Raw genomic sequence first — 27,989 nt, 5'->3', positions numbered from 1 at the left:
CACAGTAGGAAGTTTCTGCTGGGGTCTGCATTGGAACTATACCACTAAAACCTACCCCTGTATGACTAGGACCTAAGAAGAACAGAACCAGGACCACAGAGAGTCTACATGTCTAGAAACTAGACATGTTCAGCTTTGTGGATACACGATTACTGCTAGTAATAGCAGCAACAATCCTAGTAGCAAAATGTCAAGGAGAAGATGACCGTAAGTACACTTTTTTTTTGGTTTCCATTGTCTTTCAGGTGTGACCAGCCATTGGTCAGCTGGGCAGATCATTTGCATACGAGTACCAGCTGCACCTTACATGGGTATTGTTGCCCAGCATCTCTCAACTGTCTTTTTATGACAATAGAACTGTCTGGTCATTGTAGTTCTGCAAGTGCCAAGCATGCAAAGCCATGCTAGCACTTGCAGTCCCACAACACATAGCCAAAAGTTGCAAAATGTTTTTTTTTTTTTTTGTTTTTTGTACTTAGGTTGTAGCTGCATCCTGCTTGCATGAGAAACATGGTTTAAGCATTCTTACTTTGGGTCTCAAATAAGTCACATGGTCTGTAATTTAATGCAGGGCGGGGAAAAAAATTGATAAGCTGTCTTGATAGGAACAGAAATGGTTTAATTGGGTTACAATGTGCTTAGCAGAGGTGTTTGCAGGGGGGTAAAAAAAATAAAGGGGAGGGGTCTTTGTAATCGCCTTTTCCTCTGTATGATTTAACGCAGGGTGTTTTTATTAAAAACATATTATCTCATGGTTACATTGCTTTAGGAAAAAAAGAGGGGGTTTGCAGAATACAGCAATGCATGTGGTTTTCATTACATTCTGTTAAAGTCATCAGGTGGTGGTTGGGGAGGGGGTGTACTGGATCATAAAACATGCTAAGGAGTGATTCACCGAGGGATGTTTAACAGATTCCAGTTTTAAAATGTCTAGACATAACTTCAGAACTTCAAGAATCGGGATGCTAATTTTACATATTGGTCCACACTGGTATCACACTGCTGCCACCTGGTGGCTGCAGATGATACTTTACGGCCATTGTTGTGGGGGCACAACCGGACAATAGCACTTGCTTGTTGGTTTGAACTGACATCTTTTTTTCTTTTTTTTAATTCTACAATTGAGTTCACTTTTACATTTTTAGATTTGCAACCAAAATTCTAACCTTTTTTTTAAGACTTTTGCTATATTTCTAGGATGTATACTGCCAACAATATAAAAAATTGTTGGCAGTATATACAACATACAATATTATTTATTGCAATCTCAGTTGCAATTTTTTTTATTATATTGTCAGCAAGAAATAATTTTCATCTTGTGGGAGAATATGGGGTTGCATATTTGTTTTGGGTGTGGTGAACCCCTTTTTTCGTAGCCGGTGCAACAATGTGCTATGCTGATATAGCCTACATGATGTGAATGTACAATATATATATATGTAAAGCGCTGCGTAAATTGACGGTGCTATATAAGTACCTGAAATAAATAAATAAATGTCTTTAGAATGCAAAATCTTTATTATTTGGAATACTTTAGCACAGCTATGGCTGGAATGTTTTAAGCTGTTGAGTTTTTTCTTTTTAGGGTCAGGTTCTTTATTGTTGCTTGGGGCACTCTATCCATCTCTGTCATTTATATGCTTTGGAAACAATCCTTTCTGTCTTTTTTAACATTCCTTTGGTACCTGAGCGTGTCTCGTCCTGCACATCTCCAGCTGCACAAGCCACAAGTTCTTCCTCCTCCTCCTTTTGCTAGATTACGGCACAAGCCTCTACTCCCACCCCAAACCCTTTTCACCTTCTCATGTTCTCTCTCCTCCCTCTCCAGGGCTACATTATTCCTCCCTCTTTTGTCCCTCTCGGATCAGCAAGCAATAATGATGCACTTGGGCTTGGAAAAGACCCTAGCCTGGAAAACCTTAGTTGCTTCCAAAATATTTCGTTTCTCCTTCCTCCTCCCACTCACAGAACTTTGGCAGCTTCCACTCTTGTCAGTGAGCCTGGTTGATGGGAACCAGATGATCTTTTTTTTTTTTTTTCAACCCCCCCCCCTCCTCCTCTTTTCTTACTGTTAAACCAGATGTTGCTCAGAAACATGAAAAAAACCAGCTGTATCTTCAATGGTGTTAACCCTTTTGCCCTTGGCCTCAAAGGGGTCCGATTAAATCAAACGTGTTTCCCAATAATCTGGTATTAAAAAGAAGGTCAACCTTGTGCATTCCCTATAGGTCAAGGCAGTTGCTTGTCCTGGACATGTTTGTAGGATGCAGGGGTATAGGAACCTAGTCATTAAATGATGATGACCCTTTTCTCCCACAGTCGGATCTTCAGGGTGCACCGTTGATGGTAGAACGTATAACGACAAAGATGTATGGAAACCCGAACCCTGCCAGATCTGTGTTTGTGATGAGGGAACTATCCTTTGCGATGAGGTGATCTGTGAAGACATTGGTGACTGCCCCAACCCTGAGATCCCAATGGGAGAGTGCTGCCCTGTGTGCGGTGAAGGTAAGTACTAAAAAGCCTACCAGTGTTTTTTAATCATGCATAAGAGGGGCGTGGCCTTATTAGTGATGTGATTTAGTATTGGTTGGTTGCTTTAACAGGGTATTTTATTAAGCAATACCCTTTTCCATTTGTTCATAGGTCAGTACCAGACAGGCTCTGTTGTTGAGGTGAGTCATTCTTAAATTTGGATAGATCGATAGACAGATATTCACATATTTCCTTTGCTTGTATTTAATTCCATCTCTCTTTTATCTCCTTCCAGGGACCCAGGGGAGAAACTGGTCCAAGAGGCGACAGGGTAGGTATCAGTGATCGGGCCTACATATACTTTAACCTTGCGTAGGTTGCCTATGTGGTCATCTTTGTATCCACGGTATAAGCACATGGTCAGGTGTAAGGTGGCTTACATTAGACCACCCCTTAAAAATTAAAGGTCATCTTTAGAATATCTAAACTTTTTTTCAGTAAAAGTTTTTAATAAGACTGCAGGGTGTACAAGAATGAATATTTTTTAATTGTGATCTTAGTAGATTTACAAAGCAAGTGCACCCCTCAGAGACTTGCTTTCTCCAGGTTTAGATATTTTTTAAATATTTGGAGTTTAGAGCTAACAATAATTTTTACATATATATTCATAGCTCTGCCCACTGATAATATAATGTATTTCCATTTATTAAAGAACATTTGATTTAATCCAACAGGGACCAGCTGGCCCACCTGGCAGAGATGGCATTCCTGGACAAAATGGTCCCCCTGGACCCCCAGGCCCACCTGGACCACCTGGCCTTGGCGGAGTAAGTAGTCCATCTGTCCAGTTTATAAATGTTTATGCCACCCATTGCAGGTCATCTATGTTCATTTCTAACCGGTGTGCCTTCTTTTTTACCTTGTAGAACTTTGCTCCTCAAATGTCTTACGGTTATGATGAGAAATCCGCTGGTGTCTCCATGCCCGGCCCCATGGTAAGAGAATCTTCTTTTGGTTATACACTACTGAAATGACAACTTAAACCATTGCTAAAACAGTTTACTTTTAATGGTCAGTCTATTGACAGTGCATCTTAGTAGGCTCTAAACACTAGTAAATATATGGTCATGATTATATTAACAAGCAGTGAACTTTGGTTCAGTATCTGCAACGGTTACTGAGATTACCTTCAAACTCTTAGGCTGTAGAGGCCTTTGAGTTGAGTTTAGGAATGTGGTTTCCCCCTAGCAATTCAAACCAGAGTAGCATTTGAGTAATGTGAAACATGGCTTGTTTTGGGAAAGTGCAAGATAACCAAAATCTGACTGATGTTTACCTATATCTTTTATTAGGGTCCAATGGGTCCCCGTGGTCCTCCTGGCCCTTCTGGCTCACCTGTAAGTACCTTTCATTTTTGTTTTAAAATGGCACCATTCATATTACACCATACATGAAAGAATAACCTGGCATGTGTCTTTTTTCCCTTCTTAAGGGACCTCAAGGCTTCCAAGGACCCCCTGGTGAACCTGGTGAACCTGGTTCTGCTGTGAGTGTTTTTGATCCTTTCTACCTGGGCACTGTACTTGACTTTTTGTGTGTACACCTTGTCCACCTGCATAGCCTTCGCATTGGCCATGCTGTTGAGAGACAGAAAAAAAGGAAAGGCTAGGCCTAAGACTTCTTGCTCAAGGTTAGCTATGCTATCCTATTATTGGTGAAGCTCAACATTGTGATAGGCCTGAAAGCCCCTTTACTGTGGAATTGAATAGGCTTCATCTTATAATGCATTTCAACCTTTTTGAGAAATAAAGTTTTCCTCTGTTTTTGAAGGCCTATCACCACAGCTCTTTAGAACTTTTCCAGAATTATTCTAGGAGTGAAACCTTCTTAATTATGTTCTGACATTTAAATCACCAGGCCTCACAGCTCTTTACCAACAATAGTCAAGCCACCTCTATGACATAAATTTATACATAATCACATTGGTGGGGTGAGGATTCCAAGAGGCCAAAATCAACCCCTGAAAAAAAAGCAAAGCCAATTGCATTGTTTTCCTAGGCAAACTAAATTACAAACTTGTATTTCAAATTTTATACTGTATTTTGAATTTCTAGAACATCCTTATACTTCATATATGACAGATTAAGTAAAAGTCTTGTAACACAACCATAATTCTACCCTTGCCCCTGTAAATGATCTCATTGTTTTCAGAAATTCACAGACAGGCCTTTTCATAATTAAAGTAAATATTAAAGTCCAATCAAACACTTATATAGGAATTGAATAAACTCATGTATGATCACAGCCATTACGTACTTTGGCCTAATAATTACTTAGTGGGCAGTGGAGTTGCTCAATCTGCAACACATGTCTTCAACACCAGGGCATTATGGGAAATAATAATAATAATTATTATACAGTATTTATATAGCACCAAAAGGTTTGCTCAGTGCTGTACATTATAGTGGGGGACAGTACATGGGACAATACAGTAACAAAACAATACATGAGGGGTTCGAGGGCCCTGCTCTTTCGAGCTTACAATCTAGGAGATAGAGTAAGCTAGCCAATAGGGTTCAGCTAATTACATTTAGTTGATCTTTTTGTATAAATTAGTGACTATTAAAAGCTGGTCAGAAAGTCATAATATGGTAGGGTGCACCGATTTGACTAGTCGTTGACTAGTTTGAGTTCAGTTGCTCTTTTACTGACGATGAAGTAGGCCTTGTCGCTGCAAGCCTTCACTTGCAACACAGAAAGTTGGGGGCTACGTTTACAAAGAGTATAAAGTGCATTCTACATTATTTGACAAATTTATATAATAATAAATATATACATTTGTTTTTACATATATGGAATGCTTGCCAGCAGATTTTTTTCTAAAATACTCCAACCATTGGGTAATCCTTAGACTTCAAGTACACTGGCAGCTCCTAAACTTGAGTTTAGGAGCTTTGGGCATTTTTTGTTTGCCAAAGCTCAACTCCATGAAAGCCTATGCGGGAGATTTACTGAAATGAGTGCACTCAGATTCTGGTGCAGCTGTGCATTGTAGCCAATCAGCTTCTAACTTCAGATTGTTCAATTAAGTATTGATAATAAAACATGGAAGCTGATTGGTTGCAATGCAGAGCTGCACTAGATTTTGCATTCTCCAGTTTTTATTAAAAAACCCCCTATGTGTGTCCATTTACACATAGGGCTTGATTTACTAAAGGGAAATATACTGTGCACTGATAGTGCAGTTGCTCCAGAACTTAGTAAATGAGGTAAAGCTTCACATGATTGGCTGATTGAAATCAGTAGAGCATCCTTTCATTTCAGAGCTTCCCCTCAGGTCTAGAGCAACCACACCTGAAGTGCACTTGCAGCGCACAGACTATTTGCCTTTAATAAATTAATTCTATAGGCTTTTAGCAGAGTTTAGGAGCTGCTGTGTTTAGGTGAGGTTAAACCTCCCTCTCCTGAATGGGAAGAATTGCTGTCAGGATAGTAACGCTTTGACCACTGGTCGCAGGAAAACGCAAAATGCGGCAAAAATCATTTTTCCATGGTCAGAGTGGGCTAGTATAGTCTTAAGGATTCTCCCCCCAAACGGCATCTTGTAAAATGAAATTATACAGTACCATGAGATGTACTGTAGATTAATATCATTTGATCTTCTTGGATAACTAAATTGTCCACTTCCATTGTTACAAGATCTCTATCAGCTAATCCCTCTATAGTATTGTCTTTAGTTATGTAGAATCACATTAAAAAATGTTTTCCTAAGAGAATATATGTTTAAATGCTTAGTTCCTTAACAAAACAATTTGAGCTGGTTATAATGTGAATGGTTTGCTTCTACAGTTTTTCTAATGAATCCCTTTGTGTTGTTTTTAGGGTGCTATGGGACCTCGTGGACCCCCAGGACCTCCAGGAAAGAATGGTGAAGATGTAAGTACCTTGCCCATAGGTACATGTACACTTTAGCAAAAGACAAATAATTATTTAGGAAGGCGATTTATATTAATCCTTTGCACATTGGCACACTTGGACAATCCGTGTTCACTCTAAATTTGATCTACTCAATTGTGTATTAGACACTGTATAATTCTCTTAGTATAAATAGAATTATGTAGCAGAATTCCATTGATACATGTCTCTGGTACACCAGTAAAGTGCTATGTTGTCTTCTCAGTTTTGATAACCTGAAGCACTCCATGCTGGGAATTTCAAAAAGTAGAGAGTTAGGCCTCATGCACATTGCTGCTCCTAAATGTGAGTTTAGGAGCTTTTGATGTTTTTTTGCTAAAGCCTCTGAACTCAACTCAATAAAAGCTTTAGCAGCAGCAGAGTCTAGGGCCAGTTAAAGATCCTCTTCTGAACGCAGAAGAATCGCGTTGAGGAGAAGACCTTTTAGCCAAAAAATGGCAAACACATGTAAACACACCTAAGTGCTAACCACTAGTGCTTGGCCGTTTTGGTCATTTCAACGGCAAGTACTCTGGCCAATAAAACTAATAAACATTCAAGTGCTAAACGCGGGTATACCACGTTTACATGCATTTTTTGAACCTATAGCGGGTTTTCTGCTGCCAGTAGAATAAACGTTCTAGTGTACATGTAGCATTATAGGTCACCTTCCTCTGGCCTAGATAGTTGAGTTGCTGTTCCAGGCCTCAACAACTCAGTAATTCTCACTGTCAGACTATGTACAGTATTTTTAAGTACCAGACCTGCTTATTGGACACACATTTCAAAAAATGATTAACCACTTAACTAGGTTATGAACTTAACTAGCTACATTCTTAATGACTTTCATTTTCCTTTTCCAAAAGGGTGAAGCTGGCAAACCCGGACGTCCCGGTGAGCGTGGTCCCCCAGGCCCACAGGTAAGAGGCTTTCGCATCATTTTGGAAAGCACACTATTGTCATTTCTGGTGGGTTTTTGATGAATCACAAGATAGCACTTTTAGGCTTTCTTCAGTGTTGGTCTTTAGATCTGGTAGGGTTATGGTATGATTAGAGAAGGATTGTTCCTGGGGTGCAGAGAAGTTGGGGGTGTGATATCACATTAAAGAAAAAAATATATATAATATATTTCAGGCCTGAGCTTGTGGCTGAAACACACTTATAGGTCATGCATGGTTGTAAGCTATGTTGCAGTTTTAGAAAATAAAGGATGTAAAACTCAAATGGAACATGGTTTTAAATGTGCTAAAGCTGATGTATCCTGTAATATTCTAGTAGAGAGTAGTGTTATTTTAATCCAAGTGACTGGGGAGAAAAATCATATATGTTGGCATATGTGTCCATAACTGATGGGCCCTAAATGCCATTACATTCACTTCATTATATAATGCTTAAACTATTATTAATACCAATAATTTTAATAGTTATAGTACAAATTTTAAAACTTGCTTGTGATTGAATATATTAACTTAGAACTTAGATAGATACTGTTGGTCTTACGTAATTGTGGTCAATTCAACAATGATCCATCCTTTCAGGATTAAATGTTCTTCCAAATCTGATGGCCTGATTCTTTTTCATTTATAGGGTGCTCGTGGTCTCCCAGGAACTGCTGGTCTTCCAGGAATGAAGGGACACAGAGTGAGTCCTCCATCTTGCCTCCATGTTCAGAAATGTTGTCATGCAGTAGCATTGGCAAAATCTTATTTTATGTTTACCCTCTACTCTCTACTTAGGGTTTCAATGGTCTTGATGGAGCTAAGGGTGACTCCGGTCCTGCTGGTCCTAAGGTAGGTTTGACCTACAGGTGAAACACGGACTATGGCTCACTGACGATATATTGGAGGTGCTGATCTCTGTTTCTTTTCACCTCCTTCAGGGTGAGCCTGGTAGCCCCGGTGAGAATGGTGCTCCTGGACAAGTGGTGAGTAACAGTTTTACTTTGATGCAATCCATTTAGCTAATATCTGTTATATGAACCCTGTACTGATAAGATAGATAAGGTAGCAGTAACAGATAAATGGAAAATAGTCTTTTAAAGAATAGAGCTGTGTAATGTATTTGATCATGTTCCTCTTAAAGGTCAGGCAGGAATGTAGTATACTTTATGGTATAGACTTCTTTATAGGTACCATCACCAAAGGGATAAGAGAAGCACAAGTAATATCTAGTACCTACAAAACATAAATAGTAGAATTCATTTTGAAATGACATTGTTAAAAAATGTTGATCAATCTTAAGACCTTAAGGCCTAACTCCTGTTTAGTCTTGTAAACTTGGCATGAGTATAGATTTACTGTACTAGTGGTATAAGACCGTTCTGGGTCCTACAAAGATCATTAGATCAGTTATACTTCTCAGCAGCACCTAGGCCTAAAGACATGCTGGCATTACACTGTATGTACACTGTACAGCTGTCTTTGACCAATCCTGATATACTTTGAAAACTATTTTTCCAAATAGTATATTGATGAAAATTATAACCCACACTATCTGTATTTGTGATGAAAAATGTATTTCCAATGAATTGATTGAAAGGCATAGCAGTGGCTACAAAAGGCCTGTAATTTTGAACCATATAAAATCCTAAATCTATGGTTGATTCAGTATCCATCATTTCTTTGGAAGTAAGCATAGCACTGTAATACCATAGCTGCCTTTACAGCTCATTTTCTTTGCTGTATAGAAATAAAAGTTTGAAGATGTTGTATTGTGTTCTTGGCTTTTAGTAATAATATCTGTTCTTCTTCTTTAGGGCCCTCGTGGTCTGCCTGGTGAGAGAGGTCGTCCTGGCCCATCTGGTCCTGCTGTAAGTATATTATCCACCTTTCCTTCAGCAATTAGAGGCCTATGGGGTGTATATGATCAAGGTACTAATTAGACTGTTCTTCTTTTCCCTCTTAGGGTGCTCGTGGTAATGATGGCACTCCTGGTGGTGCTGGTCCCCCTGTAAGTAGCATCATTGGCTTATTATTTGGACTGCTTGATGGGCAATATCAGAATTTTAGGGTCAATTGTTTTTAAAATTCTAATTAAAGGAGCAAGGTGTTACCACCTGTTCCTCTGTAATAACAGATGAGATTCAATGCTGGCATTATTGTTACTTGTATTAGTTCTTGCAATAGTTGGGTGAAAAGCAATGCTTCTCACAATACCTGATTTAAAATTGTTCCTCTTTTGATTTTAGGGTCCCACTGGCCCATCTGGACCACCTGGCTTCCCTGGCGGTGTTGGCCCTAAGGTAATATTTTATATTATGTTGTGTTTGGCATCCAATCTTCTGGACATACATAAACACAATGGCAGGTGGAATACCCACAGTTTAATGTCTGTCACTTTTGTCTTACTTGAGGATTCCAAGTCATCCAACATAGGGCAGCTTTTTCCACTCACTCCAATATTCTTTTCTAAACCACTTTAGGAACTTTGTGGTAGCACAAGACTAACCTCATACATTAGATATTATGATTCGTGACTCTTTACATGACCTTCTATAACCCATGTTTTTGGCAAACAGGGTGATGCTGGTCCCCAAGGATCCCGTGGTCCTGATGGTCCCCAAGGTGGTCGTGGTGAACCTGGTGCTGCTGGTCAAGCTGGCGCTTCTGGTCCTTCTGTAAGTAGATTTGGCATCTTTCTCTAGATGTTCCTGATGCATCATGTGGGAACCTTCACTGACTGATATCTTCTCTTGCATTTCAGGGAAACCCTGGTACTGATGGTCAACCTGGTGGCAAGGGTGCCACTGTAAGTATATAAAATGATATAACAATTCATATCACCCAGCAGGCACTACCTGCACTTCCTGTCCTATCCTTTGGTTAAATCCTAAATTCTGTTATTTCTGTTATCTTATTCCTGTTTCGTCTTCCTTTATCCTACTATATATTTTCATGGTCCTGACCTACTTGTAATTTTCTCAAGCAAAAATCATCCTCATCAGGCTAACACCCAATCTGTTCTTATCTCATGTAGGGTGCTCCTGGTATTGCTGGTGCTCCTGGTTTCCCTGGTGCCCGTGGTGCTCCTGGACCTCAGGGCGCTGTTGGTTCTCCTGGTCCTAAAGGTAACAATGTAAGTATTCCACATAAACATCCATGAATTGACTTTTTGAACATTTTATAGTAATGGATAATAGGTTCAGCAGTAATACAAACAATTATGGCACCCATGAACTCTTGCCATTGGGAGCCCAAATATGTTTCACATGTTTACAGATTATTATATGACCAATGATTGATCTTGATTAATAGCAGGTTAGTTATTATACTTAGTTCCTCTAGACCTGATTTTACCTGTATATAATCAATGAGGTATTCAAGTGTTAGTATAGGAAATATTGTGTTACTGGTGTTTGATAGTTTTTTTTACAGCTCATCACAAAAAACATATTTTATGTTTACTCTTCTCTAGGGTGAATCTGGTGCTCAAGGAAACAAGGGTGAGCCTGGTGCCAAGGGAGAAGCTGTAAGTATCTACCACATCCTCCCATGTTGACTAAACTTCAGCCATTTGGAGTCATTGTTTAACCTTTCCACTTCTTTTTAGGGCCCATCTGGTTCTCAAGGACCCCCTGGCCCTCCTGGTGAAGAAGGAAAGAGAGGATCCCGTGGTGAGCCCGGACCTTCTGGACCTCCCGGACCTGCTGGGGAACGTGTGAGTACCAAAATTTGCCAAACTCACAATTTTGACTGTGCCAATGCCCATTAGGCAAAAGGAAATGAGAAACACATACACTGTCAAAAGCCATCTTTCAGTGGATGTGTCACTGAATCTATGGCCTGATTAAATGCAATAGATATCAAACAGGAGTCACTGGGTATATTCAGATCTCCATGGAGTCTATCAACTAATTCTAATTTCACTGCTGATTGCTCCATGTGAAAACTATAATACCCGGGGGGCTTTTATGAGAACAGGTGCACAGCAAATGATGGAAAAATGCTATATTTCCATGCCAACCAACTGCATGTCAATACTGTATGTCAAGACATTGGCTGTTGGGTGTTCCTTATTTCGCAGCAGAGTTCATGAATACTTCCAATATTGTTTTCTATAATCAGATAATTTCACTGATTTTCAATTAAATCTAAAAAAACACTTAATTGAAAATCTATACAGAAACAATGTCAGTCCCCATTTTTATTTCTAATACATGTAGAAACCAACTCCATGGTTAGGGTTAAGATCTTTGTTAGACACCTAGAGCTGGCATATAAAAGTTGAAGGGCAATATGGAGGTGGATGTGGAGGTGTCATCCCTAGCAACTAATAAAGCTGCATCAGAACAATGACAGCTGAAATCTGGTTGGCTGCAGTGGGTAATGCCTCTTTTTTTCCTCTTTCCCATTTTGTATAGATTAGCCCTACTTAGGGGGTGGTTATTTAATGGGTGTTACTAGTGATGTCAATAGAAGATAGGTAGGCTGGTCATCCCCACAAAATGTCTGTCTCCAGTGGTAGTTGGCTTTATAAAGGTTGTAGTCTTCCTTGTACTACTTAACTATAGAGCAGGCCTTAAATTAATAACTGTTCAAAGTTAACTAAACATTTCCAACATATTAATGTAAACCAAACCATAGTACGGACACAGTTGTTGATAAAGTAACAAATGATGAAGTGTTAAAGGTACAATTTTTGGGTGGGTACAACTAACTAGATTCATATTTTTTAAAATCCACAGCATTTTATAACACTACTAATGGATTCATCCATAATGGTTTAATATTGTCAAATATATGAATTTTAAATCAACATTATCATTAAAACATGAGCCTTTGCCTAGACCTTGTTTGGGTTCATATAGCCTTGAAGATGTTATCGGCTTTTACACAGAACATTCATGGCATACAAAATATGGATGCAAACCTTCAATTATTGCTACTTATTAGCTAAAGCCAACAACATACACTGTTTTATTATCACTGGTTGCATTTATTTTATGTTGACTACTATAACGCCACAATTTTATTCTCACTTTGAACTTGTATCACAATGTCTTCTTCTTTTGACAGGGTGGCCCTGGAAGCCGTGGTTTCCCTGGTGCTGATGGTGCTGGTGGACCCAAGGTGAGACACCTATACAATCAACAACTTGAGCTGACAGGACAATGTTTTAGACATTTGATGACACAGGAAAACATCCGTTTTTATTTGATTCCTGATCTGACTATCTATCACAAATTTGATATTATATAGTTATATCATTTTACATTTCTTACTGGTAAAGTTTCCTGGCCTCATTTGTTGAAGGCAGAACATAGTACGGTTCCAAGGACAAGTGACTGGAATGTTTTATTGAACTAAGGTCTAATTATTGGTTTTAATTACTTTTAACCATTATTTGTCTTGCTGTAATACAGGGCCCTCCTGGTGAACGTGGTCCCGTCGGCCCTGCTGGTCCCAAAGGATCTGGTGGTGAATCTGGTCGCCCTGGTGAGCCTGGTCTTCCTGGTGCTAAGGTGAGTGACATGGAGGCTTGGATTATTGGTACTCAATAGGTCTTACACATCCCACTTACTCCAGCTGTAGACAAAACAAACAAGCAGTATTAAGCCATAAAAATACTTAGGTACCTGTATCTTGTTTTTTGGGATCCTCTGTTCCACAGAGAAGCAAATGGACCATTCCATTTTGCTCTCTAAATCCTGCTTGCATCAGTGTGATTCCTGTGTTTGTTCAGGACATTACCATCCTTTGCACATAGTACAGTCTAAACAGTAGACACACCCCTAGACCTATACCTAGAACCACTGCTATTAAAAACTGGTGATGGGGATTGAGTTTTCCATTTCCATAAACACACTTCCTTAACTAATTTGTAAATCAGATATATACCAACAGAACCCAATAATTTGTGTGAGGACACTGAATGGGTTAGGCCTGGAGAAAACTCACACAGGATTAATTAAATTCATTTTTAATTTTATAGCTAATGGTGCCAAAAGGTCAAAACTTTTCTTCTCTTCTTTTCTAGGGTCTGACTGGTAGCCCTGGTAGCCCTGGCCCTGATGGCAAGACTGGCCCTGCTGTAAGTTGGTGTCTTCTCCTTTCAGGACTGTGCATTTTTTCTTTACCTTCATTTGATAGATCTGTTTCTCTGATCTTTGGTCTTTTTGGCATAGGGTGCCCCTGGTCAAGATGGTCGCACTGGACCTCCCGGCCCACCTGGTGCCAGAGGCCAGTCTGGAGTTATGGGTTTCCCTGGTCCTAAGGGAGCAGCTGTAAGTATCCACTTCATCTGAAGACCCTATAATGTAATATTTGCCCTTCTTTCTCTTAAAGTCCAAATCTTTACTACTTTACAACAATGAATATATGTCCACTACACATAATAATTTAACATCTCTTTCCTATTTCACAGGGTGAGCCTGGTAAGCCTGGTGAGAGAGGAGTTGCTGGTCCCCCTGGTGCTGTTGTAAGTATTCAGAAAATAATTTAAATTTTAGCTCTCTAAAATTAGATGCACTCTACAGTATCTAGGCCTCTTGACCTAGAATTTGTAGGGTAACTCATATAAATGGGAAGGAATAAAGGAAGTGTGAATTGCAGAATTTAAGAAAATATTTTATTTGTATCACTGTACATGTGATATATAATACTGCAGGTGAAGCCTTAGGAAGGTAGCTTCACTACATTAGGTCAAATATGTTGTTTACCTAATAAAAATTACTGAAATAGTTTTTCCTGAAAAAGCTAAGGGGTCTATTTATAAAGAAATGAATGTGACTGTCACCATCACATTCTGTAGTGGAGAATCGCTATCATTTAAAACACATGGACCTGGAAGACTCACCTGAAGATAATGCTTGCTGAATATCAGAATCTCTGCTATGTTGATCTAATTTAGAAAAAGAACCCAAAGCACTAGAATCTTTCCTATATGGTACTAGCTACCAACAATCATTGGTGGCATTAATTATTTAGAATGGAATCTTAGAAAGTTGTGGTGTCTTTGGTTGATTCTTGGTCCCCTCGAGCAAAGATGTACCAACTTTAGAATGCTTTCCTTAAAAGAATACAGGTTCAGTTGGATTGTAGGTCTATTCCTTTTTTTCGTCCTTTTGATATTTATTTGAAAATTATATAATAAATCTTGGTTTTCTGCTCTAGGGTGTACCTGGAAAAGATGGTGAAGGTGGTGCTCAAGGTCCTCCTGGCCCTGCTGTAAGTAGAATTTTATTTTATTTCTTATTGATTAATTATTGATACTGGTTTTCCCATAGCTACATATATTGAATTTTTATTTTTCCCTGCAGGGACCTGCTGGAGAGAGAGGTGAAAACGGTCCTGCTGGTCCTCCTGGATTCCAAGTGAGTACCTTGTCATAAACTATATATTCCTATATTCCAAGGCCTCTAAAATATTGTCCAGCTAACATAGTCCCTCACGTTGACCCTATGGTCTGCACTTGACCTATATAGACAATATCTTCAGTAGAATTCTCCCTAATCACCCCATTACACCTTCAAATGTCATATTCATACACTATGGCTATGCTCTACTGCCTTATGTTTTACACATCCGATACTTACCTTTACCGTTTAATACAAAATCACCTATACATCCTAGAACAGAACATGGATTTTGGAAGACACATGTCCTGTATTGACAATTACTTTTACTAAATATCCTCTTACTGCTAATTACAAGCCTTAACTGTGATTTGATATAACTCTTTCATTAAATTTTTAGGGTCTTTCTGGATCTCCTGGTGCCCCTGGTGAGAGTGGCAAACCCGGTGAACAGGTGAGTCAACTGAATTTACCTTGCTGAACTGCCAAACTATTAATCAGTATAGGAAACAAATGTATGTATTGCAGCTGAAGTATTAATTTACAACCTAGTAAATAACAGTTTGGTTGTCTGTATTAGTGTTGAATCCAGTCTCTTGATTTCAGTTGCTTGCCTGCAACAGAATAATGAAAGGTATAACCTAAATGATTATAGTGGAAAACAGCTCAATTTCTAATTTTTAGCAGTTTTTATGCATAGGGTCTATTGGTTCTAAAGCTAAGCCTTATAATATGTAGATTGCACCTTGCTTTTTCATACCTGTTCTATACAAGCTATAGTTGATTACATTACATTAATCTGAGTGTCTCTCTTCTTAGGGTGTTCCCGGAGATGTTGGACCCTCTGGCCCTGCTGGCTCAAGAGTAAGTATTCCATCCTTCCACATATTACTTGCCATTTTGAAGCCTATTAGAAAGTAAACTATATACAAACTAAATGAGAGACATCCCCATTTTGATAGGTCCTAAATGAAATTTGGCCATTTTTGGGGGGTTCTTAAGTCTTAGGTTACCATTATGTTGAGACACTTAACAGTCATGGCAAAAATGTCTTATCAGGATTAAGGATACATGACAATCCTGAGACCCCAGAAGCATGGACTCTATGTGCAGTCCTGATTATGAACACCTGACTTAAATCACTGGAAAACAACCTGCTAGATTTTGTATTAGTAGTATAAAAGATTTGAAAAGATTTGAAAACTTTAAAAACCATAGATTGCATGGCTGTTTCATCTTTTCCAAAAGAAACTAAGTTGTGGGGCCCGTGTGCTATAGTAGCAAAAAAAATCCCTTTGAATGCACTTTTCTCTCTGATTATTCTTCTTTTCAATTATGATGGAAAATAAAATAAAAAAAAATAAGGGCCTAACCAACAAGCTGAGGACAACAGGGACAATCTAGGGGTGGTACATGTTGCCTTGGTATCTACTAGCGGGTCTCCTAGATTATACAGAGGTACTTAGCCCAGCTGTAATGTGTTCAGGCCTAAATTTGTGAAAAGGCTATAATAAGAAATGCCTAATGTGACAAAATTTATCACAGGCTTCCTCTTGCCTCATTATTTTATCCTTCTTCAGTCTTTCGTAAAACTTCAATGGTAGAACAACAAACCACACCAATCTGTGACCATAGAGAAGACAGCTTTCTGTATTATATACAGATTTGTATCATGCATATAATTTTTTTTCTTCAATAAAGGAACCCTTGTTTTTCTAAATTATTATTGTCTATGCGATAAAAAGAAAAGTGCAATAATGAGCACTAACAATTAGCAATGGAGTATAGTTTAATAGATATATATGGCCACTTCCATAAGTTTAACTTCCCATTACTTCTTTTTTGTGTAACTTTCTTCAATATACTTGCTTTCTCAACAGCACTTTTCTTATCTATTATAGGGTGAAAGAGGATTCCCTGGTGAACGTGGTGCCCTTGGACCCCCTGGCCCTCAGGGACCTCGTGGTGCTAACGGTGCTCCTGGTAACGATGGTGCTAAGGTGAGTTGGTCTTCTCTTGCCAACGGGCTCTGTTTGTGCCCTGTCCTCCAAATAAAATGTTGCTATGGCCCACAACTTCAAGTCAGATTCAGTCTTTAAACTCCCTAGGTCTTTCTAAGATTCTATGCAGACCATTAATCTCTCCAGAGATGATAATAGTAATGATTTTTCAAAAAATTTAAGGGAACTTAAAAATAGGTTTAGTAATTTGGGCCTCACCTTAACTGTGTTGTAAAATAATTGTATTAAGGCCTTTGAGTTATATTGATCTGCACTGCTGATTGGACACATGGCATAGCACACATGTAGGCCGAACATACTTCAGACAGGTTTACATACATAGGATCAATCAGAACATCAATAATAATGTAATTCATACTGTAACTCAAGAGAATTATTTTCAGTTATGCACAATGATTTATCTCATACATAGCAATGGGATGGGCAGCCCTAGTACATCAGTGCAATATTGTTAGAGCATAACATACATTCTTGGTTTCAAGTTAAGCAATGCCTTTTTTTCCTCAAATCAGGGTGAAGCTGGTGCTCCAGGTGCCCCTGGTGGTCAAGGACCTTCTGGTCTTCAAGGAATGCCCGGTGAACGTGGTGCTGGTGGCATGCCTGGTGCTAAGGGTGACAGAGTAAGTGCCAGATACCTGAGCTACAATTATAGTTAGCCTTTTACATGAAGCTTACTTTTCTTAATTATTCATTTCCTTTCTTCATTCAAGCCATTATTGGTCTCTTCTCCTGGCCTATTGTCCCTGTACCTCTTGATCCTACTTTTTTTCTTTTGTGCTCGTTGTTCTTCTTTGACCCTAATCCCATCTCTATATAACCTATCTTGCAGTTCAAACTCTCAACACTATCCTCTATTTCCTTGTAGGGTGACCAAGGACCTAAGGGTGCCGATGGTGCTCCTGGCAAAGATGGCGTTAGAGGTTTGACTGGTCCTATTGGTCCTCCTGGCCCTGGTGGTGCTCCTGGTGACAAGGTAAGTTGAATTGCCAAAGTCTCAACTTTTTGAAATCTTCATTTTACTGACCAGGTGCTAGGAAACATAGGTTATGCAGAGTGTACACATTTCAGATGTCAGGGAACCTAAGCATAACTGCTCCTCCTAGTAGATCATCACTTGTATGCTGACATTATATTCTACACAAAATAAAGCACCACTTTTTTTCTTCTCATGTTCCTCCTATAGATTAGAAGCCAAATCAAGAATAGGATCATCAAATACAAGTTTTAGCACAAGACCCGAGGTTTTTAGTTATACCTCTAAGCAGGTGTCCCAACAAACTGGTCTTTGGTCTTTACATAGGATCCTACAAGGGAACCTGCATTTAAAACCAAATTTTATAATGATAATTTCAACCATTTAAACCAGTTTATAAACATATATAGCACACAATCATCATCATCATATAGTCTTCAGTTAGTCATGCAATTTAATGAGGAAAACTAGGCTTTCACTATCTTTTACATATGGAAAATATTGTTTGATACAATGAAGATATCAATGTTGTATCTTCATTATGGTAGCAAAATAATAGACCCAGCTTGGGAATGACAATTTGTACTTTACATAGGACAAAGGATAGAAAAAAGATGGTTAACAAAATCTTTTTTTTGGTGGAATACTGTCTATTTATGTTCTATTTCTGTTCCAAAAGCACATTTTGGTAGAAGAAGAGTAGGTCTTGGGCCTGTAATAGTTCTTTCATACATTGGCTCAATACTGTCTATTGACCAGTCTTATAACAGTTGCTTATGATGCTATGTCAAAAGTAGATTTAGTGTTGAGGCTTGCCTACCTTAGTCAAACCCTGAACAATATTTCAACAATGCTCTTCTTTTGCAGGGTGAAGGTGGTCCTTCTGGTCCTGCTGGTCCCACTGGTGCCCGTGGTGCTCCCGTAAGTATATCTTCAGTTGACCTGCTTTCTTGGCTCATGACAAAATGACTACATCTAATGGTCACTTTACTGTTCCTTTAGGGTGAGCGTGGTGAGCCCGGTCCTTCTGGCCCTGCTGGATTTGCTGGTCCTCCTGTGAGTACTTTGCTTTAATGCTCCTATTTAAACATCTCATAGAACCATCTTATAGAGTACATACTCCACTGTCAATATTACCAGTATGCAGAACAATTCTTTCACCCTAGACTTAGTGATGCAAATGCATTGCTTTTGGTTCTTGCTAAAAGGCCCAACTCAAAAGTCTGCTTAAAATATTCACTCTGACCAGACTAATGCATTATGATAGAGGATTCCAATTTCAAATGTAAATCCCATTAGTGCTCTTTCCTCTACCTGCAGCACCTTAATCTTTACTGTAAACGCAGTTGCAGACTCACCTGCAGATCAATCTGCTGGTGAAGCCTGGAATTGCAGTAGGGTTATACGGGTAGAATAGTTTCCAGTGAATTACCGATCTTGCTTCCCAGTAGTTACTTGAACATAAGCCAAACTTTGCACTAACTATGCTACTGGAAATATGTATATTGTTCTCACTTGAAAGAATATATGGATTTTTTTTGCAGATCCTGTGCTTCTGCAGTACTAGTCACCCACTTTTCACTCTAATACTGTTAAATATGAAGCAATACTCCATGACTGTTAAAATGATTCTGTGAACTTAGAACTTAGTTATAATTTGACAATGTTGAATACACACATGAAAAAAAAACTTAATAAAAAATATAGTATAATATAAAGATACATGCATGTATGCATAAAGTTATCCAGATTTGTGACTTACTGACTTCCATTTTCTTTCCATGTAGGGTGCTGATGGTCAACCTGGTGCCAAGGGTGAACAAGGTGATGCTGGTCCCAAAGGTGATGCTGGTCCTCCTGGATCTGGTGGTCCCACTGGTGCTCCCGGCCCTGCTGTGAGTCTCTTTCTAAATCATTCAAACTTCACTTCCCCATGACCATTTTCATCCAGCAATACCAATGTACCTCATTTTCATTTTTCAGGGTGCTATTGGTGCTACTGGTCCCAAAGGTGCTCGTGGTCCTGCTGGTCCTCCTGTAAGTATAAGTAGTTCATAATTTTCCTACCAGTTTCTATCTTGTTATAAGTCATTGGGTAGCTTTACAAAGGTGAAGACTGTTGTATTTTATAAGTTGCCCCATGAATCAGGTCACAGTTGATCCCTCCACCAAAGGCCACTTCACCTGTTTTTATGCTCCAGCTTGCAAAACTGGGCACAATACAACATACATTTCTCATTTTCTGACCCTACCACTTTTTAGACGGAGAAACATGAACAGATGGTACTTCAGGCCTTTATAAGTCATTCTTGAATTTAATTTTCACTTGTACATTTTACCCATAACCCCATATTAATGTAGGCTAACCCTGGACTTGCTGGTTTAATGACTTACATTGTATTAAATGGCATACATAATAAATATGTTATATCAGCAGACAAGTCCAAACATAATCCAGCTGACTTAATTGAACAGAAGAATAATCACCCCATATATCTTTCATCCTTAGGGTGCTACTGGTTTCCCTGGTGCTGCTGGACGTGTTGGACCCCCTGGCCCCTCTGTAAGTATATATAGACTTATGTATTTTTAATTAATGTTTGTAAAAATCAACACTTTGCCACTGGATGGCAAAAAAGTCATTACTGAACCTCCATGCTGCTGTAAAGCCGTACTAGGTGGATTATTTTGCCACTTATGCCTCTTGCAGTTATCAGGCTTTGCAATCGGCAAGCAATAACTACTAGCCATAGTTTAAACTAGTAATGGCTTACAAAGTCATTACTGACCCTCCATGCTGCCAAACTAGTCTTCTAAGTTGTGTTTGCAAGTTCCTATTCGAAAAGCCCATTATTCTTCTACGACTAACTAGGATATGTGAAGAGATATGCAGCTGGCTATGTCCAATGCCACTTTGGTGCCTTCATACTCAGTCTTTGGTTACTCTTTAGGGCAATGCTGGACCTCCTGGACCTTCTGGCCCATCTGGAAAGGAAGGACAGAAAGGACCTCGTGGTGAGACTGGCCCTGCTGGACGTCCTGGTGAACCTGGTGCTGGTGGACCTCCCGGACCCTCTGGCGAGAAAGGATCTCCTGGTAGCGATGGCCCTGCTGTAAGTGCAGCTTTAACTCTTATCTAGCCATATTTGTACCTGAAAACTATTCAAGACCTCTTTAGTAATTATTAACTAGCTTTATTTATTAATTATTACTTAATAGATATGGCCAAATGATCCTTCCCAATGTGGTATTTCCAATAAAACCACAGCAGATCATTTATTTTCTTGATATATCTATTCTGTAGGGTGCTCCTGGTATTCCTGGACCCCAAGGTATTGCTGGAACCCGTGGTACAGTTGGTCTTCCCGGACAGAGAGGAGAAAGAGGCTTCTCAGGTCTTCCAGGCCCCACTGTGAGTACAACCTTGGAATTTATACACAAAAGCGTAAAATTTTAGAATGTTCAACTTTTCAGTAGGCCACATAGTGAAACCTCTACAAGACACATGGTTCCCTGTATAGTCTGCTAATAATATTTCATACACAACACATTTTACAGTGGCACATTTACAACAACTATTGGTAAACTCTGTCAAATGGGTATCTGCCAATTCTGTACCAAAATGGTATTTCATTTAATATAAAATCACAAGGACAGATAATCTCTTTAGACTCCGTATTTCAAGTGTATCTTTACAGTCAACATTATACATTCCTACCTATAAATATTTACTTTCTATTATATGATTTAGTAACATGGCATCTTGGAAGTTATAGTATTTTTTTTCATTGTGTTTTGATTTTGTCCTATCTTACAACACTTTAGGGTGAACCTGGCAAACAAGGTCCTTCTGGCCCAAGCGGTGAACGTGGTCCTCCCGGTCCTTCTGGCCCACCAGGCTTAGCTGGACCTCCCGGTGAAGCAGGTCGTGAAGTAAGTGTTTTTGGATAATAGTTTAAGCATTGGAAGACCATAAACTTAAACTAACTGTAAGGTCATACAATGACAGTATATGCACATTCAAAAATATACATTAACAATTGTTAAGACCTCCTAAAGGTCAATCCTCCTCCTCCCCATTTTACAGCTGAGTAGGTCCAAGACGTCAAAGAAAACAACTACAGTGAAGATATAGGAGTTTCCTCTTTTCTGATATGTGCCAGGACAGGTTTCCTCCTGCTAAGATCATCCCCACAACTGCTTTGGACCAAAAAGCACAGGAAGGCCATTTAGATAAAAAATTATGTATATCTAGTTGAGGAACGTGTATGCAGTTTCTATGAAAGCAATTAGCATTCTCTATAACTAAAGGAATTGCATCTGAGATGGAAATTAAAGAGTCAGGAGGTCACTTAATTGCTTTGTTTTAGGGCCCCATCCAGTACTGCAACAGGTTCGCCCAGTGCTCAGGGCAAGGATACAGAACTGCAACCCCCTCCTAATACATGCTGTAGAATGGGTGTATCACCTTGCCCCATTCTTTGCCCCCTTGCTTTGGCTGTCCATGGTTGGCATGGAGTGTGCACTACCTTTGCAGGGCCAATCACTTGCTTTCTTGTGGCTAGACAGTAGCTGCACATGCATGGTTTGTTTTTGTGTTAGCCGTGGGTGGATGGTGGTGCACAGCGTGACAGCAGTAGTTGTCAGAAGAGGCATGAAGCTACGGCCTGCCGGTTGCTAGCCACCGATCTAGAGCTACCATGTGGCGAGGGGGCGCCCAGCCCTACCACTGTGCCCCGGCCAGCTGCCCCTCCTGCCCGCCCCTTATCTGGGCCCTGGTCTCATCATAACACATAATTTAATACAATGGTTTTATAAGGGACTCCTATGCATATAATGACATCACATTGCTTCTTTTTTGGCTAGACTCTTTCTAAAAATGCCAAAGTTGGTTTAAAGGCACTTATGTTTCCCTTGTGGTTTGTCTTTAGGGATCTCCTGGTTCTGAAGGTTCTCCTGGTCGTGATGGTTCTGGTGGTCCTAAGGTAAACTGTTTTATCTAAACCACCTTCCTTCTCTTAGATTTAGGTTAGCTGTGATTTTATTTCGGACAATGCTTCAACTGAACCCCATTATTCTCAATACCTTAGGGTGATCGTGGTGAAGGTGGACCTGCTGGTCCCCCTGGTGCTCCTGGTGCCCCCGGTGCTCCCGGCCCAGCTGGCCCTGCTGGAAAGAACGGCGACCGTGGTGAGACTGTGAGTATACCATATTTTTTGTCTCAGACTCTGCTGACAAAAATTTAGTCTTTGGTTAGAACATAATAATTGGGCATCAAGATTTTGTAGTTGACCCTGAGAACTCTACATTTTAATTTAGTACTGCCAATCCACATGTCAAAAACTATTGACATTACCACACCATTTACTTAAATTTCAATAATTAGATGAGTGACCAATCTTAATTGTGCATTTGATGCATTAGCTTTCACTACAAAACTGACCCTAACATCTATTGTTTTCAGGTGGGATATATCACACTTTGCTAGCTGTATTAAAAAACTCTTGGTATCAGGACATACCAAGGACATCAACATGAATTTCTTCATTTACCAATTCCATTATTTAAAGCATTGACACTTTTCAGATAACACTCATCTATTTACTGTACATTTACCACTGCTTCTAAAGGAACTTACAAATGAATGTCACTACCACAGTAACCAACCCATTATTTGTCAGTTTGTGAGGGCAACAAGTTAACCTACCAATATATTTTTTGGGAGGAAACCAGAGTACCCAAAGAAAACCCACAGAGAACATACAAGTTGCATGCAAACTCAAGCAACAATGCTAACCACCAAGCCACATTTATGCCCAGACATTGGTGTATTCTGTTAAGGTTTTAGTTTCTAATGGAGACTGACTAGCTAAGAATAGCTTTAACTTGTTTCTATTTCTTTCTTAGGGTCCTGCTGGTCCTGCTGGCCCCTCTGGTCCTGCTGGTTCTCGTGGTCCTTCTGTAAGTAGACTTTTCATCTGAAGAACCTGTATTTTGTACAAAAGACTTGATACTTTATTCTTACCATAAACATATATTTTTTTGTATAGGGACCTGCAGGTCCTCGTGGTGACAAGGGTGAAGCTGGAGAACAAGGAGAAAGAGGCATGAAGGGACACAGAGGATTCAACGGTCTTCCCGGCCCACCCGGTCCCCCTGTACGTAATACGTGACACAATGTCTACCTACTTTACTTTATATTCTTTATGTGCCTTTTGAAATACTCTTTTAGCATAGTGCAGTATAATGCCATCAATAACCTTTTTTATTGTATTAACACTTTTTAGTGGTAATAGCCTTTTGAAATGTAATATTACTTAGGAAACATATCCTTAGCTAATCTGTCCAGAAATTGTTAGTTCCACTACTGTTTGGAAGCCATACAGTTTTCTTTGCACTTTCTTCTTCCTGATACATTGTTTCCAAGTACTAATAACCTTTGTGCATTTCAGGGCCACTCTGGTGAACAAGGTCCATCTGGTGCTTCTGGTCCCGGTGGTCCAAGAGTAAGTGTTTTCTTATTTTCTCTTTCAATACAAAGAAAAATAACTGTTTCTGAAATTATTTATTCTGAGGCCTTGAGCATCAGTGCCTTATTATGAAATGTGTTTACAATAGGGTCCTCCTGGATCTTCTGGCAGCCCTGGTAAAGATGGTGCTAATGGTCTGCCTGGTCCCATCGGCCCACCTGGTCCTCGTGGTCGTACTGGTGATGTTGGCCCTGCTGTGAGTATAATTATTTACTTATTATCCTTACCCATATGAAGCTTTTAAATCATTTTGACCCGTCCATGGAGCTTCTGTTCTTCAGAACTTGCTCCATGATGGACTTTATTAATTTCTAATGATTCAGCTTTTGTTGTTTTTCTTATATTCATATCATATTTGATGACTCTGCCTATTATAACTTCTAGGGTCCTCCCGGACCTCCTGGTCCCCCAGGTCCTCCTGGCCCCCCAAGTGGTGGATTTGATTTCAGCTTCATGCCCCAGCCTCCTCAGGAGAAATCTGACAGACATTACCGTGCTGATGATGCCAATGCCATGCGCGATCGTGATATGGAGGTAGACACCACCCTCAAGAGCCTGAGCAAACAAATTGAGAATATCCGCAGTCCCGAGGGTACCAGAAAGAACCCAGCCCGCACTTGCCGCGACCTGAAGATGTGCCACTCTGACTGGAAGAGCGGTAAATATTGGGGATTGACACACCTCTATAACCTTTTCCACTTCATTTTCTTGTCTTCTTTCTTATCTAATATGGATTTCCTCTTTCTAGGTGAATACTGGATTGACCCCAACCAGGGATGCACACTTGATGCCATCAAGGTCTTCTGCAACATGGAAACTGGAGAAACCTGTGTATACCCCACTCAGCCCACTATTGCTCAGAAGAACTGGCACACCAGCAAGAACCAACGTGAGAAGAAGCATGTCTGGTTTGGCGAGACAATGAGCGATGGCTTCCAGGTGAGGAAAGTCTGTAATAAATGTATCATTGCATCCTTGGTTTTTCCACAGATTCACTGCAAAATGCAAATTATGCTGGAAGTTCACCATTTCTTAGAAACAAGAATGAGCACCTTACAATTGTCCATAATTGTGTCATCATTTTACTTTGTTCCCAGTTCGAATATGGCAGTGAGGGATGTGACCCAGCTGATGTTAACATCCAACTCACCTTCCTCCGCCTTATGGCCACTGAAGCTTCCCAGAACATCACCTACCACTGCAAGAACAGCGTGGCTTACATGGACCAAGAAACTGGCAACCTAAAGAAGGCCCTGCTCCTGCAAGGTTCCAACGAGATTGAAATCAGAGCCGAGGGTAACAGCCGCTTCACATACAGTGTCATCGAAGATGGTTGCACGGTAGGATACTTATTTACTTGACTAGATTTCTATATTGTTTTGAGAAGAATAGTGGGGGTTTAGATTTTTTTTGTCTGATTTTCATTCCTGTCTGTGACTTAATTGGGAAGATTTGCTATCACTTTCTGTCCTTGTGACACCAGGACAAGACATGACACCTAGACAGGAAGGTACTGAGAGCAAGAATAATTCTCTTACTTTTACCCACTTTACTAAAAAAAGGCATTTGTATTGCTGTATTTGCCATCATTAAGGGGGAAATCGCACTAGTGGAAACAGAGAGAGAAATAAATTAAAACCAAAGAAGGTTTTAATCCTCCCATGCTTTATCAAAAACAAAAAATATGCTATATAACCTTTAATGAAAGGTCCCTCTTGATGACAAGTTTCACATGCCACCAGATTTTGCCAGGTTAGATAGGAACATTTTGTAAAAAAAAAAATCTAAATAAATAACTGAGTAAGAAAGTAAGAAAAAAGAAATAAAAAGCAAACTGGAATAAAGAAAGTAACCAGACTGGTTGAAAGGTCAGCATGTAGTACCCCTCTTTCTATAGACAGGGTCTTGCCCTTTTTTTATAAATGATCACGCACCCTCTGTTCTCAGCTGCATAAAGTGCTCATAGAGCTGGAGGAGGAGAAACAGCAATACACTGATCATCCCAGTGAATGGCTATGTGAAGAAGTCTGATCATTGGAGGAGAGCAGGCTGAGTTTCCAGCACAGCTAGAAAACTAACTATGATATGCTCTCCTGCCTAGTGTGGTCAGTTTTTCATAGGAAAGCAAAGGGACTTGCAGGAATACCAGGGATTTCACACAAAGCAATGCAAAGAGAACACGCTACCTTTTCATACAAGTACATGGTACAGCAGGAACGTATCAGTGAAATGTTGGGTTTACATATTCTTTAACCAATATCTAATAAACCAATAATATTTTATTCATTCTCAAGTATTTAGCATGGATAATTAAGAGACATTAATACATGCCCTAGCCCTCTACGCTGCTTTGCTTGGTTGCTACAGTATCACATTGCCCTAATGGTCCATTTTCCTTCTACAGCAACACACAGGACAATGGGGCAAGACAGTCATTGAATACAAGACATCAAAGACATCAAGACTGCCCATTACAGATGTGGCACCCATGGATATTGGAGCTCCAGACCAGGAATTCGGAGCTGAGATCGGACCAGTCTGCTTCGTGTAAAAACAACAGACAAATACTAGGACAGGATAATTTCTCATGCGGACTTGAAATTGTTGTTCCTCTCATCTCTAAAACTTTTCTTGTTTCCGTAAGCATTACACGAAAAAAACAGATTGACATGCTTTGAAGAACATCTCTCCAAGGACAGACCAAAAGCCCGTGTTTGTGTTCACGGGATGGAGACTTTTCACCTCTCCCATTACCTGTGCCCCCTGCTTACATGAATTGGCCTTCCTATGACCTTGAAGATGCCCCCATGGAGAAAAAAAAATGGGAATGTCCTAAATAAGACTGCCCCGGTTTTGAGATGATGAGAATGCAGGGTCGATGAACCTACAGTTCCCAGAGTCGAAGAGGAGTAAACCAAATCATTTCATGTAATGCACCTTTTTTTTTTTTATAAAAAAAAAAGTTTGTTTTTTTTGTTTTCATTTGTTCAGGTGGCAAAAAAAATAAATATGAAAAAAAATGAAAATTGAAGGTGTGTGGAGAGTGTTTTGGAATCTTGAAAGGTTTTTGTTCCTCTCGGTGTGAGTGTCTCCTTCCATTTCCTAATTCCATTGTCCCTCAGGCCCTCCTCCATGCTGTGTTTCATCCTTGTCACACTGAAGGTCAAACAGATCACTGAGGCTCCTCCAGTGTTAGAAGGGTGAGCAGTGTAGAGTGTTTGATGTTTTTTTGTTTTGTTTTTTTTTCTGAGACTACCTCACTGTCATGTCCCATTCCATTGGTGCTAAGGTCTCAATGCTTCTTTGACATTCTTCCCCACAGTAGCTTCAGTTTTTTGGTGCTATAGATAGGATCTATTTTCCATATTTATCCGCCCACTAGGCTTCCACTTGAGGATTTTAAGGTGCTATTTAAAAACTTCTTTCCCTTTTTCTATCTTTCTAAACCCCCTTTCCCGTGAACACAAGATCATGAGGTACTGTCTGTGTTTGTTGTGATTCCCACCTTCTTGTTTTGCTTAGTCCTCTTTGTCTTCTCCGTTTCTTCTTCTTGACCTCCCTTTTTTCTCTCTTTATTTTCAACCTTTGTCCAGTCTCTAACTAGACCACGATACCATGGGGTTTAAACTGAAACCAAAGGATCTGTACCTGTTTTGTAATTGTATAATAATTTGAGATGTTTTTAATTATTGTGATTGCTGAAATAAAGCATGTAATATGGTCCAAAATAGTCAATGTGATCG

At 39.6% G+C, this 27,989-nt stretch overlaps 1 protein-coding gene across 1 annotated transcript; it reads left to right on the top strand.

The window, feature by feature from the left end:
• Positions 1-27,976, top strand: COL1A1 (collagen type I alpha 1 chain). Its single transcript, XM_089674533.1, has 51 exons — positions 1-207; positions 2,320-2,508; positions 2,647-2,675; positions 2,771-2,806; positions 3,210-3,302; positions 3,402-3,470; positions 3,828-3,872; positions 3,968-4,021; positions 6,358-6,411; positions 7,296-7,349; positions 8,017-8,070; positions 8,166-8,219; positions 8,309-8,353; positions 9,185-9,238; positions 9,334-9,378; positions 9,617-9,670; positions 9,947-10,045; positions 10,132-10,176; positions 10,405-10,503; positions 10,843-10,896; positions 10,978-11,085; positions 12,444-12,497; positions 12,791-12,889; positions 13,405-13,458; positions 13,553-13,651; positions 13,792-13,845; positions 14,541-14,594; positions 14,687-14,740; positions 15,123-15,176; positions 15,542-15,586; positions 16,624-16,722; positions 17,256-17,363; positions 17,609-17,716; positions 18,584-18,637; positions 18,719-18,772; positions 19,504-19,611; positions 19,700-19,753; positions 20,226-20,279; positions 20,668-20,829; positions 21,021-21,128; positions 21,542-21,649; positions 22,648-22,701; positions 22,807-22,914; positions 23,624-23,677; positions 23,767-23,874; positions 24,169-24,222; positions 24,335-24,442; positions 24,631-24,904; positions 24,995-25,185; positions 25,344-25,586; positions 26,651-27,976. The coding sequence occupies exons 1-51, from the start codon at positions 126-128 to the stop codon at positions 26,795-26,797; spliced, it is 4,341 nt and encodes a 1,446-aa protein (XP_089530659.1). The 5' UTR covers positions 1-125; the 3' UTR covers positions 26,798-27,976.
• Positions 27,977-27,989: the final 13 nt, after the last annotated feature.

Source organism: Staurois parvus, unplaced genomic scaffold (genome assembly GCF_062004578.1).
Source record: "Staurois parvus isolate SC_StPar_1 unplaced genomic scaffold, SC_StPar_1.0 ptg000151l, whole genome shotgun sequence".
In the NCBI taxonomy this organism is placed as follows: Eukaryota; Metazoa; Chordata; class Amphibia; order Anura; family Ranidae; genus Staurois; species Staurois parvus.
Note: the sequence above shows the minus strand (reverse complement) of the source record. Positions and strands in the feature narration are given on the sequence as shown.

Coding starts and splice junctions, on each gene's coding strand:
- COL1A1 (XM_089674533.1), top strand. CDS start 126: ATGTTCAGCTTTGTGGATACACGATTACTGCTAGTAATAGCAGCAACA. Junction 17,364..17,608: donor CTGGTGCTAAGGGTGACAGA/GTAAGTGCCAGA, acceptor ATTTCCTTGTAG/GGTGACCAAGGACCTAAGGG. Junction 21,129..21,541: donor CAGGTCTTCCAGGCCCCACT/GTGAGTACAACC, acceptor ACAACACTTTAG/GGTGAACCTGGCAAACAAGG.